This window comes from Plasmodium berghei, assembly GCF_900002375.2.
Source record: "Plasmodium berghei ANKA genome assembly, chromosome: 9".
In the NCBI taxonomy this organism is placed as follows: Eukaryota; Apicomplexa; class Aconoidasida; order Haemosporida; family Plasmodiidae; genus Plasmodium; species Plasmodium berghei.
The window spans coordinates 1,090,370-1,104,659 of record NC_036167.2 but is presented as its reverse complement, the minus strand read 5'-3'; the positions used below and the strand labels follow the sequence as shown (position 1 = coordinate 1,104,659).

At 22.8% G+C, this 14,290-nt stretch overlaps 4 protein-coding genes across 4 annotated transcripts; 3 read left to right on the top strand and 1 right to left on the bottom strand.

Annotated features, from left to right (window-relative positions):
• Positions 1-117: 117 nt before the first annotated feature.
• PBANKA_0930100 (conserved Plasmodium protein, unknown function) lies at positions 118-3,802 on the top strand (the record flags this gene model as incomplete). The annotated part of the gene is made up of 2 exons (XM_034564901.1): positions 118-3,439; positions 3,546-3,802. 2 exons carry the CDS (start codon positions 118-120, stop codon positions 3,800-3,802), a joined length of 3,579 nt encoding a protein of 1,192 aa, XP_034421651.1.
• An 870-nt stretch (positions 3,803-4,672) lies between these two features.
• PBANKA_0930000 (AP-1 complex subunit sigma, putative) lies at positions 4,673-5,218 on the top strand (the record flags this gene model as incomplete). Its single annotated transcript, XM_034564900.1, has 2 exons — positions 4,673-4,854; positions 4,933-5,218. The coding sequence occupies 2 exons, from the start codon at positions 4,673-4,675 to the stop codon at positions 5,216-5,218; spliced, it is 468 nt and encodes a 155-aa protein (XP_034421650.1).
• A 654-nt stretch (positions 5,219-5,872) lies between these two features.
• PBANKA_0929900 (heat shock protein 90, putative) lies at positions 5,873-8,281 on the bottom strand (the record flags this gene model as incomplete). Its single annotated transcript, XM_034564899.1, has 1 exon — positions 5,873-8,281. The coding sequence occupies one exon, from the start codon at positions 8,279-8,281 to the stop codon at positions 5,873-5,875; it is 2,409 nt and encodes an 802-aa protein (XP_034421649.1).
• Positions 8,282-10,098: 1,817 nt separating this feature from the next.
• Positions 10,099-13,851, top strand: PBANKA_0929800 (insulinase, putative; the record flags this gene model as incomplete). The annotated part of the gene is made up of 1 exon (XM_034564898.1): positions 10,099-13,851. One exon carries the CDS (start codon positions 10,099-10,101, stop codon positions 13,849-13,851), a length of 3,753 nt encoding a protein of 1,250 aa, XP_034421648.1.
• Positions 13,852-14,290: the final 439 nt, after the last annotated feature.

Sequence of the window (14,290 nt, the reverse complement as noted above, 5' to 3'; positions counted from 1 at the left end):
TATATTTTACGATTTGGATTTTATTTTTTTTTTAACATTTGGCTAGATTGTTCATAAAAAGTGAACTATAGCATGACTTGTGAATAATAATTTGAAAAAAAAAAACATCATTGCATAATGTCAAGTGCAAAAAGCAAATTTGAAATTACTAGGAACAGATCATGTAATAACATAAAGGAGAATTTAGAATGCTCTTCAAATATTTTAAAGAATTACAAGCATCTGTTAGCAAGTGAAGCTCAAGTAAATACAAACCAAAAGAATTATCATAGCGACGTTGAAAAAAGAGAAAATGCAATAAGTTTTGGAAAATATTATAACCCCTATATTCCTGATGATTATATTAGTAAAACAAAATTAAACAATTACAGTGAATCAGGTATATATGGCATTTCAGGGAATAATGAAAAAGTATCAATAAATAAATTCCAAGAAAATGATGTACAAAAGGAATTTTCAAATACCATGTTTTACGATAAAATTATGAGAAATCATAAGTCTTATAATACAGCTATTCATAATATTCAGAATAATTTTCAAACTAATAAATTGAAAACTGTATTAAATTCTATTAAATTTGAAGACAGTGCTAATATTACTATACCCCCATATATAAAAAAATCTCCTTTATATATTTTATATCCCGAATTACAAAATCGTGTACATAGTGATAATATTATAAAATACAAATCTGAAGAAAAGAAAAAAGAAGTGAGTGATAACAATAGTGGTATAATTGCGGATGGAAACCTTAAATGTGATATTAAAGATGACGATAAAAATGAAAAAAATGGTGAAGAAAAAACGTCCCTTTCTAAAGATCCTGTAATTGGAATAAAAGAAAAATTAATTTTCGATGTTGAAGAACGAAAAAGTATACATAATTACTTGAAGAATAATTTAAATAATAATAATATTATCAGAAATAAAATGATGGATTATTTTGAATCCGAAAAAAATGTAAATATGATAGAAATTGGTAATCCAAACAATGCTAATTTAATAAATGTGCATGAAAAAAATAATAAATTTGAAAATGCAATTTTAAATTCGTATAAAAATATACATGTTTCAAATAATATGAATAGTAAAACTGAAAATGAATTAAAGACTTTAAAAATATTAAAAGAACAAAAAATGCTTATTATAAATAAAAATGAAAAAGGAGAAAATATTATTATTAATCAAGATGATATGCGTGATAAATCACAACGAAGAAGAATTAATTTACTCAAAGATTTTACTACAAAAGGTTTGTTAAATCATGAAAATAAAACGGGAATAATAAGCAATGATAAAGGTGTGGCTCAAATATCTATTATTGACACTTCTAATAAAAAAGCGGTATTAAAAACTTTTAGAATTAAAAATAATAAGGAAATAATGAATGATGAGGATGAAAAAAAAAAAAAAAGTATTTTTAAATTTATAAAAAAAAAAAAAAATGTTAAAGATGTACAAGTACAAACCAATAAAGATGATTTTGAAAATCAAAATAAAAAAAACGATTCTGATAATGTTGATTCAGATGTAGAACGCATTATTGATATTTTTAATAAAAAAGGTTTACTCAAAAAAAAAGTAAACAAATACGAAGAAGATCAAAAAGAAAACAATGAAAATAACAATACTAACAAACTGAAATCAGTTACAAAAGAAGATAGTATGAATAATTTGGAAAAAAGGAATATTAATTGTCAAATGTGTAAAGACAGTTCCACATCTAACGATAAATTTAAAAATAATAATAAAATAGATAGTCAAAAAATAATATATAATATTTCTTATAAAAATACTAATGAATCAAACAATAGTAATACAAGTACAGATGATAGTGATCGAAATAGCCAAACATGTAGTGAAAATGATTCTGCTAATTTTTCAAATGAAAGCCATAATAAAAATGTTCAGAAAGATAGGGAAGAAAAAAAAATCGATATGATTCAAAACATAATTAATTATAAAAAATCTTTAAAATTAGGAATATCATATAATTCAATAAATGAAATTCCAAACTGGACAAATAGAAAAGGGACTAATCATGTTAATAATAATTTTTTTAAAATAATAAAAAAATTTGAAAAGGGTTCCCATTCATTACCATATTTGCAAAAAAATGTTATATTCAAATATAAAAATTCTATGGGAAATGGAGATATAGGAAAAGAATATTATGAAAAAAATGCATCAAAATTTATTAATCATTTATCAAAAAATGAAAAGATAAAACAGTCATATCCTTTTTCTATTATGAAAGAAAAAATACCTATAATTTTTAAACCTATAAACAAATCTGTTATTTTGAAAAATAATATTTTTAACTTGGGAAATAGTGATAACCATATTTTAGGGAAAAAAAATATTAACAATAAACAACTGTCCAATCATATTAATAGTCCTAATAAACATAAAGAAAAAGAAGATAAATCTAAAATTATAAATAATCTTTTGCTAAATAAATTATATATATATAAAAAGATTAAACTAGAAAAAGAAAAAAGTTTTAAAAATACTTTTACAAGTTTGTTAAAAAATAAAAATATTATAAAATATAAGATACAAAATAGTTTACACGAATTGAAAAACATGCAATATGGTGGATATACTAGCAATGATAGTAGTGATAGTGATAATTTGTTTAGAATAAATAAGTTTGTGAATAAAAAATGTGATTTAAAATTTTATAATAAAAAAAGTAAAAAAAATATTAGTACTTTCTCGGATTTTAATGTATCTATAAATAATTTACAAAAAGAAAACAATTTACATTATGAAAATAATGTTCATGATTATTTAAAAAATAAAAAACATACTTCTAATAAAATTCTATCATTTAATAATATTAATCGAAATAAATTAAAAAAAAAATCGATTGAACAATTGGATTCTAATCTTTCTATTGTACATACAGAATGCTCCACTTCGGATGAATTCTGTTCGACTTTGAAAAAAGAAAAACAAAGAATGGAACGATTTCGATCTATTTCTTATAAAAATAGATTAAATAAGTTGCTTATATTAAAAAAAAATATTCATCAGTTTAAAGAAAATGGTAAAAATATTGCCATATCAGAAAGTGTGCATAACGAATTTGAAAATGAAAAAGAGCGAAATGACAAAGTTTATAATCTGAAATGTAGTAGTTCTGAAAAAAAAACAAAAAAAAATGCAGAAAATGCAAAAAACGAATCTGAAGAAAAAATCGAATTACGAAAAAATGACGATGATAACAAGCTTAGAATAAAAGTTAATTTAAAATCGGTAATAAGTAAAGATGAAAATGAAAATGAAAAATATTTTAAATGTGCAACCCATGAAAAAGCTAAAATGCATAATCCATTTGAAAAAGAAAAAATAAATACAACTAACTACACGGATACCGAAATGGAAATAAGGAAAAAAAAATCAAGAGAATTATTTCCCCCCAAAATTTATAATAGTAAAATTTTGAATTCATCTTTACACATTAATTATGTAATATTGTAGATACATTTCATCAATTTTGCAATTTATATCTCATTTATTTTCATTCTTATTTTTCCTAGGGCCATATCTTAAAAAAAAAGATGGATCAGGAGGCGGGAACTATTTAAAAATCAAACCACCGAGTTTGAACAATGCAAAAAATGTTGAAATAAATAAGAAAAAAAAAGAAGCGAAGAAGGAACTAATCGCTATAGATAAGCATGCTGAAACTAATAAAAATGGCAAAAATTATAAACATGATGGTAGTTGCCAACTTGTGAGTCTAGAACAGATTGACCCGAATAATTGGGTTCAGAGGATTTTTGGAGATGTATGATTTTTATCCTTTTAATTTTATTCGATTAATCTAATTCTGCATAATTAAACATGGATTTTATAAATGTATATGATTTTTCAATGAAATGATGGTATTTTTTTAAAGAAAACAAAAGAAAGGACTATATTTGTGTTTGAAGCATATGGTATTTACATTATATATATATAATGCGAATTTTTTTTGAATGCTTTTTTCAAATTATTTAATTCATTAATTTTTAGTTTCAATACATTTGATAAATAAATAAAGCTTTTAGTGTGTTTGCTTATTTTGAACTTGGTATAATTTTTTTTTAAATTAAAATTTTTTTTTGTTGATTTTGTCTATACCATATAAGTTTTAACTATTTAAATAAACAAGCCAAAGAGAGTATATGTGAAAGTCGTAACATAAAGAAACGTTTATTTTTTAAAATGTATACAAATTTTTTAACATTTTGCTATTGTCATGTTGAGGGACTGATAATAGAGCTACACATATTTTTAGAATAAAAATGCAAAATTAAAAATATAAAATTAAAAAAAAATAATAGAAATTAGTGGCATTAAATACACTCTTATAGTTATTTACAGAGTTAGTAAATGGGAATAAAATTGGGAATTAAACTAAAAGGTATATTATTTTTTATTTAGTATGTGCAAAAAAAAATAAATAAAAATAAAATGCAAAAATAAAACAATTTTTTTTAACTTATATTTAAGGATGATAAATATATTTTATTTTTTTACTTTTATTATTTTTTTATTCTTAATTTTTTAATGTACCTTTTACGAATAAAAAAAAGAAAAGTAAATCTCACCGGGTACATATTTATTTCATACATATTTATATTTATTCTATACATTTTTATGTTTCTTTATTTACAAAATTATGATACATTTTGTTTTACTTATAAGCCGTCAAGGCAAAACGAGGCTTGCAAAGTGGTATATGCCTTTATCCCAAAAAGAAAAAGCAAAAATAATCAGAGAAGCTTCGCAAATTACATTAAACAGAACACCAAAGTTATGTAATTTTGTGGAATGGAAAGAATACAAACTCGTATTTAAAAGGTGTTTATTTTTTTTTAGAATATATATATATCATGAATACAGACTAAAAAATGAATACTTTTTTTTTCTTTTATGCAGATATGCTAGTCTCTTTTTTATTCTTTGCATTGATAAAAGTGATAACGAATTAATAACCCTTGAAATTATACATCATTATGTTGAAGTTTTAGATAAATATTTTGGTAATGTTTGTGAATTGGATCTAATCTTTAATTTTCACAAAGCTTATTATTTACTTGACGAAATATTAGTATCTGGAGAGTTACAAGAAAGTAGCAAAAAAATTATACTTCGTGTTGTAGCATCACAAGATTCATTAATGGAGGTTAATAAAAGTAATAAAAAACTGGGGTCGATAATATAACTTCAAATTATGTATAAACTCATTTACGTCTTCTATATATATTTTTTTTTATAACTTCTTACTTTTTTATATTTCATCATATACATACACATATGTATGCAATTTCTTTCTTTTTTGTTTTTTTTATTATATATAAACATGTTCAATCGTTTATTTTACCTATTTTAATTAATTATATGTTTTTTTGTGTATAAACATACATGTAGGAAAACTAATAAACAAATTCCAACTTTTTCAATACATTTCGAAAAAATAAACCAGCAAATAATTTACCCAATTATAAGCGGGACCTCTGGATAAACCACATTCATGATCCTCTTTCATTTCTTTTAATCGAAAAGTGTGCTGATTTATTAAAAGTTTTTTTTTTTTTTTAAACTTTGTGGTTGACAGCATTCAAAATGAGTCAACAATAGAATTCGTAAAATGAGGGCAGAAGAAATACAGAAGAAATGCAGAAAAAATACAGAAGAAATGCAGAAAAAATACAGAAGAAATGCAGAAAAAATACAGAAGAAATGCAGAAAAAATACAGGAGCAATAGTGATAAACATAATAACAAATGATCCTATGCACTGTCATGTATTTTGAGGGCGAAAAAACAAAGTGAGGGAAATGAAAATAAAATAAAAAATTATATTTTATGTGCCTCCTTTAGAATCTATCATCATGTTCTTCGACTTTTTCAACGTTGGCATTTACACTATCATTAATATTATTTCCATCTGTTTTATCTACAGATTCTGAACATGCATCATTTTTTTTTTCATAATGATATGCATACCTAGCAGTCAACAAAAGTAATTCATTTAATTTTGTTAAAAGAGAGCGAGGGTCTTCTAAAATTCCAGCAGCTATACATGCATTATCATACAATTGCTCAATTAATAATTTTGCAACTTCTTCATTTGCATTTTTTAAATGATATATAGAAGTAATAATAGTATGCGTGGGGTTAATTTCTAATGTTACAGGTAAATTTTGTAACATATTTTCATTCATATCTGAATTTTTCATAGTAGCTTTCATAACTCGACGTAATGTTGGGGATAGAAAACCAGTAACAACTGCAGGGGATAAAGACAAACGTTCAGAAAATTTAACATCTGAACATTTTGGCCCTAATACTTGTTTAATATATTTTTCTAATTCAAGTTTCTGATCTTGTGTAAATGGTATTTTATTATTATTTGAATCAGAATTATTATTATTATTAGTATTAGCAGTATTCATATCCGTATTTTCATTATTTAAAATAATTTCGTCAAGATCTTCTTTTTGAGAAGAATCAATGGAAATGAATTTTGAATCTTTATAAGATTGTAAATTCATAAGAACGAATTCATCAATTTCTTCAAATAATAACAATACATCTACTTGTTTATTTTTAAAAGATTCCATATATGGGGATGATAAAGCTATATTTATATCATTTGCAGAAAAATAATAAATATTTTTTTGTGTATTTTTAAAATTTTTTATATATTCATTAATCGAAATATATTTTTTTAGATTAACTGAATAAAATCTCAATAAATTCATCATAACATTTTTATACATGTTTTTTGTAGAATCTTCTAATATTCCTTCTTTTAAATTATAACTAAAATTTTTGTAGAATTTTAAATATTTATCTTCGTCAATACTAGCTTCTTTTTCTAAGGTTTTTAAAATTTTTGTAACAATAATACGAGATAGTTTACTCATTAATGTGCTATTTTGCATTGATTCACGACTTATATTTAATGGCATATCTTCACAATCGATTATACCTTTTACAAAATGTAGCCATTTAGGAATAATATTATCAGCACATTTTTTTACTAAAACTTTTTTACAATATAACGATACATCTATATCATAATTTTGTTGAAAAAGTCGTGATGGTGCTTCTTCAGGAATATAAAACACACTCTTTATGGACATTGGTGCATCTGTTTTGTACATAAGTTTATATAAATAGCTTTTATTATCATCACTATAACTTTTATTTTTGTTTAAAAAATTAAAAAACTTTTTGTGCTCTTCTTCTGATACTTCATCTTTGCACCAAAGCGGTTTTTGGCTATTTATTAGAATTTCCTGAACCTGCTCAATTTCGCTAACCTTATCAGATTCGCCAACCTTATCAGATTCGCCAACCTTATCAGATTCACTAACTGACTTGGGCTCTATGGGGGTCTGCTTCTTATTCAAGATGTATACAGGAAAATTGATAAATGAAGAAAACTTTTCTACAATAGTTTGAACCTTATTTATATTCGAAAATTCAGAACAAGCTTCTTTAAGATGACAAATTATTTTCGTTCCTCTTTCTATACTATTATCTTCAGTTAATGTGAATTTTCCATTTCCGTCCGATTTCCAATGGTATCCTATTGAGCCCTTTTCATGGGATTTAGTAAATACTTCTACAAAATCTGAGACAACAAATGTAGAATAAAACCCAACACCAAATTGACCAATAATATCAGTTGTTTGTGAATTTTTATTTAACTCTCCTTTTTCTTTTAAAGCATTGATAAAATTTTGGGATCCACTTTTTGCAATTGTTCCTAAATTTTCTATGACTTCTGTTTTATTCATACCTATTCCATTATCTTCAATTATAAATAACTTATCTTTATCATTTGTAGAAACTTTAATATAAAATGGTTGTTCTGTATTTTCTATGATATTTCCTTCTGCTTTATTATTAGGATCTACATCTTTTATAGATGCAGTTTGCATAAATCGAAGTTTTTCTATAGCATCTGAGGAATTACTTATAAGTTCTCTTATAAAAACTTCTTTATCTGTATATAAAGAATGAGCAACTATTTGTAATAATTTTTTTGTCTCTGCTTTAAATTCATAATTTTCAGAAGTACTAAACAATCGTTTATATTCCAAGTTATATTCATTCTTCTTTTTTCCATTCCATATATTTTTATTAAGAACACATTTTGTATTCATACATCTTGTAAATTGAAATTTCCCAATTTTATTTCGTCCATTATTTTCTAAAACTGATGACCCTTTAATTAATTGTAAAGACGCCCTTGATAATTTTGACAAACTCATTTTATTTCCCAAAAAAAAAAAAAAGGTTAAATGATAATTCTTTCAGATTTACACAATCTTAAAAATATTGTGGATTCAAATTATTTTCAAATATCCTATATACAAAGTTTTGTGTTAATTTTGAAGAATATTTTCCACTATATATATACATAAAAATATTTTCTGAATATTTGTTATTTTTTAAAAAAGTGAAAAACCATAAAATTTTCAAAAAAAAATAAATTTATGTATAAAAAAAATTTACAAATAATTATATTTTTTGGATTTTTTAAGGTAGTTATTTCGAATGTTAATCCAACAAAATATTTATATTCCAACTTTTAAAATGATATATAAAACAATTTTGTTTTTATATTAACAGAAATAAAAAAAAAATATCCATATTTTTTTGTTTATGTCAAATATAATATTTTCATATATTTTTATTTTTTATTTTTTTAAGAACGTATATTGGTGTTATTACCATGGATATAGCCCCTTAATTGTAGGAAAAAGTAAATGATGTCGATTTTTTTTTATTTTTTTATTTTATCTATATGACCATAAAATAAATTGCTTATATTATTATGTTGTATTTTCGAAAAATGGAGAAATAAATAACATTGGAATTGTATCATATTTTCTTACTTGCTTGTATGTGTTTATTTTAGCACATTTATAAAACTGTGCATTTTAATCATAAAAAAAAACGTATATTTTATTTTTTAAAATTCATTTGGGCCTATTTAATGCTACCATTTTGTATTCTTATATGATCCAAGTTCTTTTTTAAAAAATGAAAAAATGGCAGAATAAAATTTAGGTGTAAAAAATATATATATATATATATATACTTTTACACCCCTTTTCATTTATTATTTTTTTTCAAACTAAAAAAATATTCTCTAAAACTTATGCAACTTATATTTTATAAGACCATATTTACATGACTATGTTCATGCAGTTTTAACACCTTAAAAAATGCAACAATTAAATATCTTCCCTTTAAAAAAGTATATATATATATATAGCGTATTATTGTACATTTTTGATTGTTTGGCCAAAAAAACAAATATCTATACCTTTACATAATGTGTATATAAAACATACTATTGGTTGATATGGTGTACCAAATTAACTTCTCGCCCCCTCATTAGAATTAGTAAATAAAATAACTGTATTTAAAATTGATAAAAAAAATAATTTTTTCATTATTCTTAAGTTATATACTGGGTATATATATGTGTGGGTATACAATTAAAAAGCAACATGCATATCGATATTTCCAAAAAATAAAAATAGAAAATGGGACTAAACAAATTAAGGAAATAATTGTATAAGTCCAATAAATAAGGTGTGTTTATTTAAATATTCTTAATTTGTTTAGTCCCATTTTATATTTTTTTATTTATTTTATTTTCCTACACGCAGTAAAAATGTTAGCATACTATTTGAATATTTTAGTGAACGAGCGCATACTTCTTGTGCGTACAAAAAATAAATAATAAATAAAAACATTTTTAAATACAAATAAATCAGAAAATATTTGTATTAAACGAAATTCTTATTAGCAAATTGATATTTTAATTTTTTTGATGATAATTATAAGATAATATACATGTTTGTTTGTTTTCCATTTTGTACATATACGCCTGTACAAAAGTATGTTTAGCTAGTCAAAAAAAAAAAATAAAAAAAATAAAAATAAATAAAAAATAAAGATAATAATAATAATAACAATAATAATAACAATACAATTGCAAGACTAGAGCTAAACGTGTGAAATATATGAATACTAAACAAAAATAATATAAAGATCGATTTATAGATAAAAGAAGATGGTACACGATTATATAAGAATAAATAAAATTGAGTTGGAACATGGGTTATGTGTTGAAGAGTACTATTCAAAAAGATCAGGATTAAGAATAATATTAAATAAAATAAATAGTCCGAAAATATATGGATATTTTACTTTATTAACAGAAGCAGAAAATGATGAAGGGCTGCCTCATACTTTAGAACATTTAATTTTTTTAGGAAGTAATCTATATCCATATAAAGGTTTTTTAGATGCTTTAGCATATAAATGTTTATCAGAAGGAACAAATGCATGGACAAGTATTGATCATACATGTTATACTATTGAAACTATAGGAATTGAAGGGTTTAGTAATATTTTACCAATATATTTAGATTTTATTTTAAATCCAACACTTGAAGATAATATGTTTTTATCAGAAGTTCATCATTTTTCTGAAGAAGGGCATAATGGTGTTGTGTATTCAGAAATGAAATCAATTGAACATGATTGTGATAATATTGTAGAAAGAACGTTATTAAATAATTTATATCCAAATAAAAAAAGTGGATATAGATTTGAAACAGGGGGAACTTTAGATGGTTTGCGGAAAACAAATAATAACAGAGTAAAAGAATATTTTAAAAAATTTTATAAATTTAATAATTTTGCAGCTATTATTTTTGGAAACTTTGATAATAATAAAATTTTAAATATAATTTACGAATTTGAAACATATCAATTAAATTTACATCCTGACCAAGCAAAGCAAAATTATAATTCTTTAATTCTAGAAAATAAAATATCTGATCAAATTAATATTAATAAAATAAATGATATAAATATCTTTCTTCAAGATATTCAAAATATAAATAGACCATGGAATAATAAAGAAAATGTAGAAAAACGAGATAAATCACATATTGTAAAAAAATATTACCCATGTAATAATTTGGATAATGGGCAAGTTAGTATAGCATGGAGAGGATGTAATTGGAATGACTTTAAAACGAAGCTAGCTATTAATTTGTTTGGAAATTATTTAACAGATTTAACTACCTCACCAATTAGTAAAAAATTATTAGAAGATAAAGAAAATACATTTTGTAGTAATATAGATTTTTCAATTGAAGATTTAAAAGAAAATTATTTTGTAATTGATATTTATGATGTTGTTCATAAATTTAAAGAATCTAAAAATGATAAAAAAGAAGATAAAACTGAAGAAATGAATGAAAAAAAACAAAATGTTGAAAATAAATCTAAAATGGAAATCGTGGGAGAAATCACAAGGAAATGTATTCAAGAAGTATTTGATAATCCATTAAACATGACCCGATTGAAAAATATAATAATTCGATCTTATTTACAGCATTTAAAAGATTTAGAAACTATTCCACAATATTTATTAATCGAGTTAATTATAAAATATTTTATTTATGGTAAAAGTGTAACAGATTTAGAAAACTCATTAAATTTGAAAAATATATATCTAGAATTGTTAGAAGAACAAGAATTATATTGGAAAAATTTGATAGAAGTTTATTTTTTGAAGAATCCATATGTAGAAGTAAGATGTTATCCTAGTTATAAAAAAGCAAAAGAAATCGAACGTTTTGAAAAAGAATTAATAAAGAAAGAACAGGACAAATATGGAATAGATAAATTAAATGAAATGATAAAACAAATAAACGAAATAAAAGAAGGTATTAAAAAAAAACCACCTCAAGATGCTTTAAATATTGTCGATTTTTCAAAAGCCAAAAATGTAATAATTGATGGAATCACTGTATTCAGAAATTTTGAATCCGTTGAAAGAAGTGAAAAAGACGAAAAAAATGAAAAAAATGAAATTCTAACAAAAATTGATGAAAACATGAAAAAAGTCATATTTCCTGTACAACTAAGTCAAATAGAATCCAATTTTGTTTCTCTAAATTTGCTAATTAATTGTAATAATATTGATAATGAATTAAAAAAATATTTACCTTTATTTAGCTATTTAATTTTTGAAACAGACGTAGAAATAAATAATGAAATTGTAAAATGCGAACATTTTTTAGAAGAATTAATAAAATATAGTATTAGTTATGATTGTAATTATAGTTTAGGAGGAAATGCAAAAGGATTTAAATCGGGATGTTTAGGAAATTTATTATGCATTCAAATTGTTGGATTAATAGAAAATTATGAAAAGTTATTTGATTTACTATTTTTATCAATATTTAAAATAAACTTATCATTGGAAAGATTAGAAGTTATATTAAAATCAGAGTATCAGAATTTATTACAAAAAAAAACACAACCCAAAACTTTAATTTCAAATTTAGAATATGTTTTAAGATATTCGCAAAATAGCAATGCTGGAATTATTTCTATTGGGCAACAAGAGTTAATTTTACAAAAAATAAAAGATAAAAATAATTTAGAAGATTTATTATTAAAATTGAATATATTGAAAAATCAATTATTTAAATTAACTAATTTTGTATTAACTATAGATGCAAACTTTTTTAAAATTAGCAATATTTTTTCATGGTATGATAAATGGTTTACTAATTTAGACAAAACAAATTATTTCGTAAAATTTCCATATATTGATATTTTTGATTTTGTAAAGAATCAAGAAAGTTTTTCAAAAAGTTCAAGTTCGAAATATTTGTGTACCAAAGGCCAATATGCTAATTTTTCTGAAAATAACAATTCTGAGAATAATAATTGTAGAAGCGCTACTGCATCTACCAATAATACAGAAGAAGCATTATGCTCAACTTCAAAAAGCAAAAAATATATTTCCTTTGGAACATGTGTTCATAAAAATTTATTCGAATATTTAAATATCGAATTTGAAAAAGAAAATAAAGATTATAACAAAAATGTAATAAATGATAAAGTATACAATGCAGTAATATGTGGAATCAAAAGCACAGATGTTTCATATTTAAATTTAACAGTAAAAACTGAACCAGGATATAAATCTGAAGAATATTCATGTTTACTTATTTTAAGAGAATTTTTTTCAATGACAGAAGGCCCATTATATAATACTATTCGAGGTGGTGGATATGCTTATGAATGTGCATTAAATTATAATCCAATATTAGGTGAAATAACTTTACGCATTTATAGATCCAGTGACATTGTAAATGCTTTGATAGAAGCTTTAAAAATTTTAGAATATTATTGCCAACATGAAATGAAAGAAAATGAATTACATCTATCTAAAAATAGTGCTTATTATACAATATTTAGTAATCAAGAAGTTGCTTCTGATAGAGCTTCACAAACTGTTTATTTAAGTTTAAAGAATTTAGACTTAAATTTTTATCAACATCTATTGGTAGATATTGAATCTGTTACAACTAGCCAACTTTTAAGAATATGTAAAAAATATATTAGTAAAATTGTTAATTTTAAAATAGATAAAAATAATGCAATTGATGGATCAACTTTATCAATAATTACATCAGCAGAAAAAGTAGAATTAATAAAATCGAATTTAAAAGATCGAATCAATTTTGGAGTTATTAATAATCTATCTATTTCACAACTTTTTCATTTATTACAAACTTATGATATCAATTCAGCTGCTCATTATTCTCCAAATATATATAACTCTATAGACAATGAATTTATAGAAAATTCTCAAAATGATGAAAATAAAATTGATGAATATTTTTCAAATTCAGAAAGTTGCTTCCAAGGAAATCAATCATCTTATTCTTCGTCTTCATCAGACTTTTCATTTTGTTATGATGACGATTCTTATCCTGGATATTCTGATGTATAATATTTTTTTAATTTAAATATTATATTAATTTTTTTATTTATATTATTTATAATTTTCCATATCCTATTTCTTATTTTGAATTCATTAAAATTATACTTTATGGTGAATGAGCTGTCTTATTCGATTTTTTTTTTTATTATTTTATTATTTTATTTTATTATTTTTTTTTTTTGCCTTCCATTTCCACCAATCGTCATAATTTTCTACATGTCTGTGCGTGAGCTTCAGCCAAATTTGACCAATAAACTGAGTGAAAATAACTTTTCAAAATGTTTTTACAATTTTTCCAGGCCATTAAATGTCAGTGTTTTTAAATGTTGAATGGTTCAGTCTTATAAAGGAGCCAAAAATTAACAAAATGCAAATAAAATGAAAAAAATAAACCAAGTAAATGAAAATGCTCATATACAACGATGCCTATATGTATAGATAAAAGAAA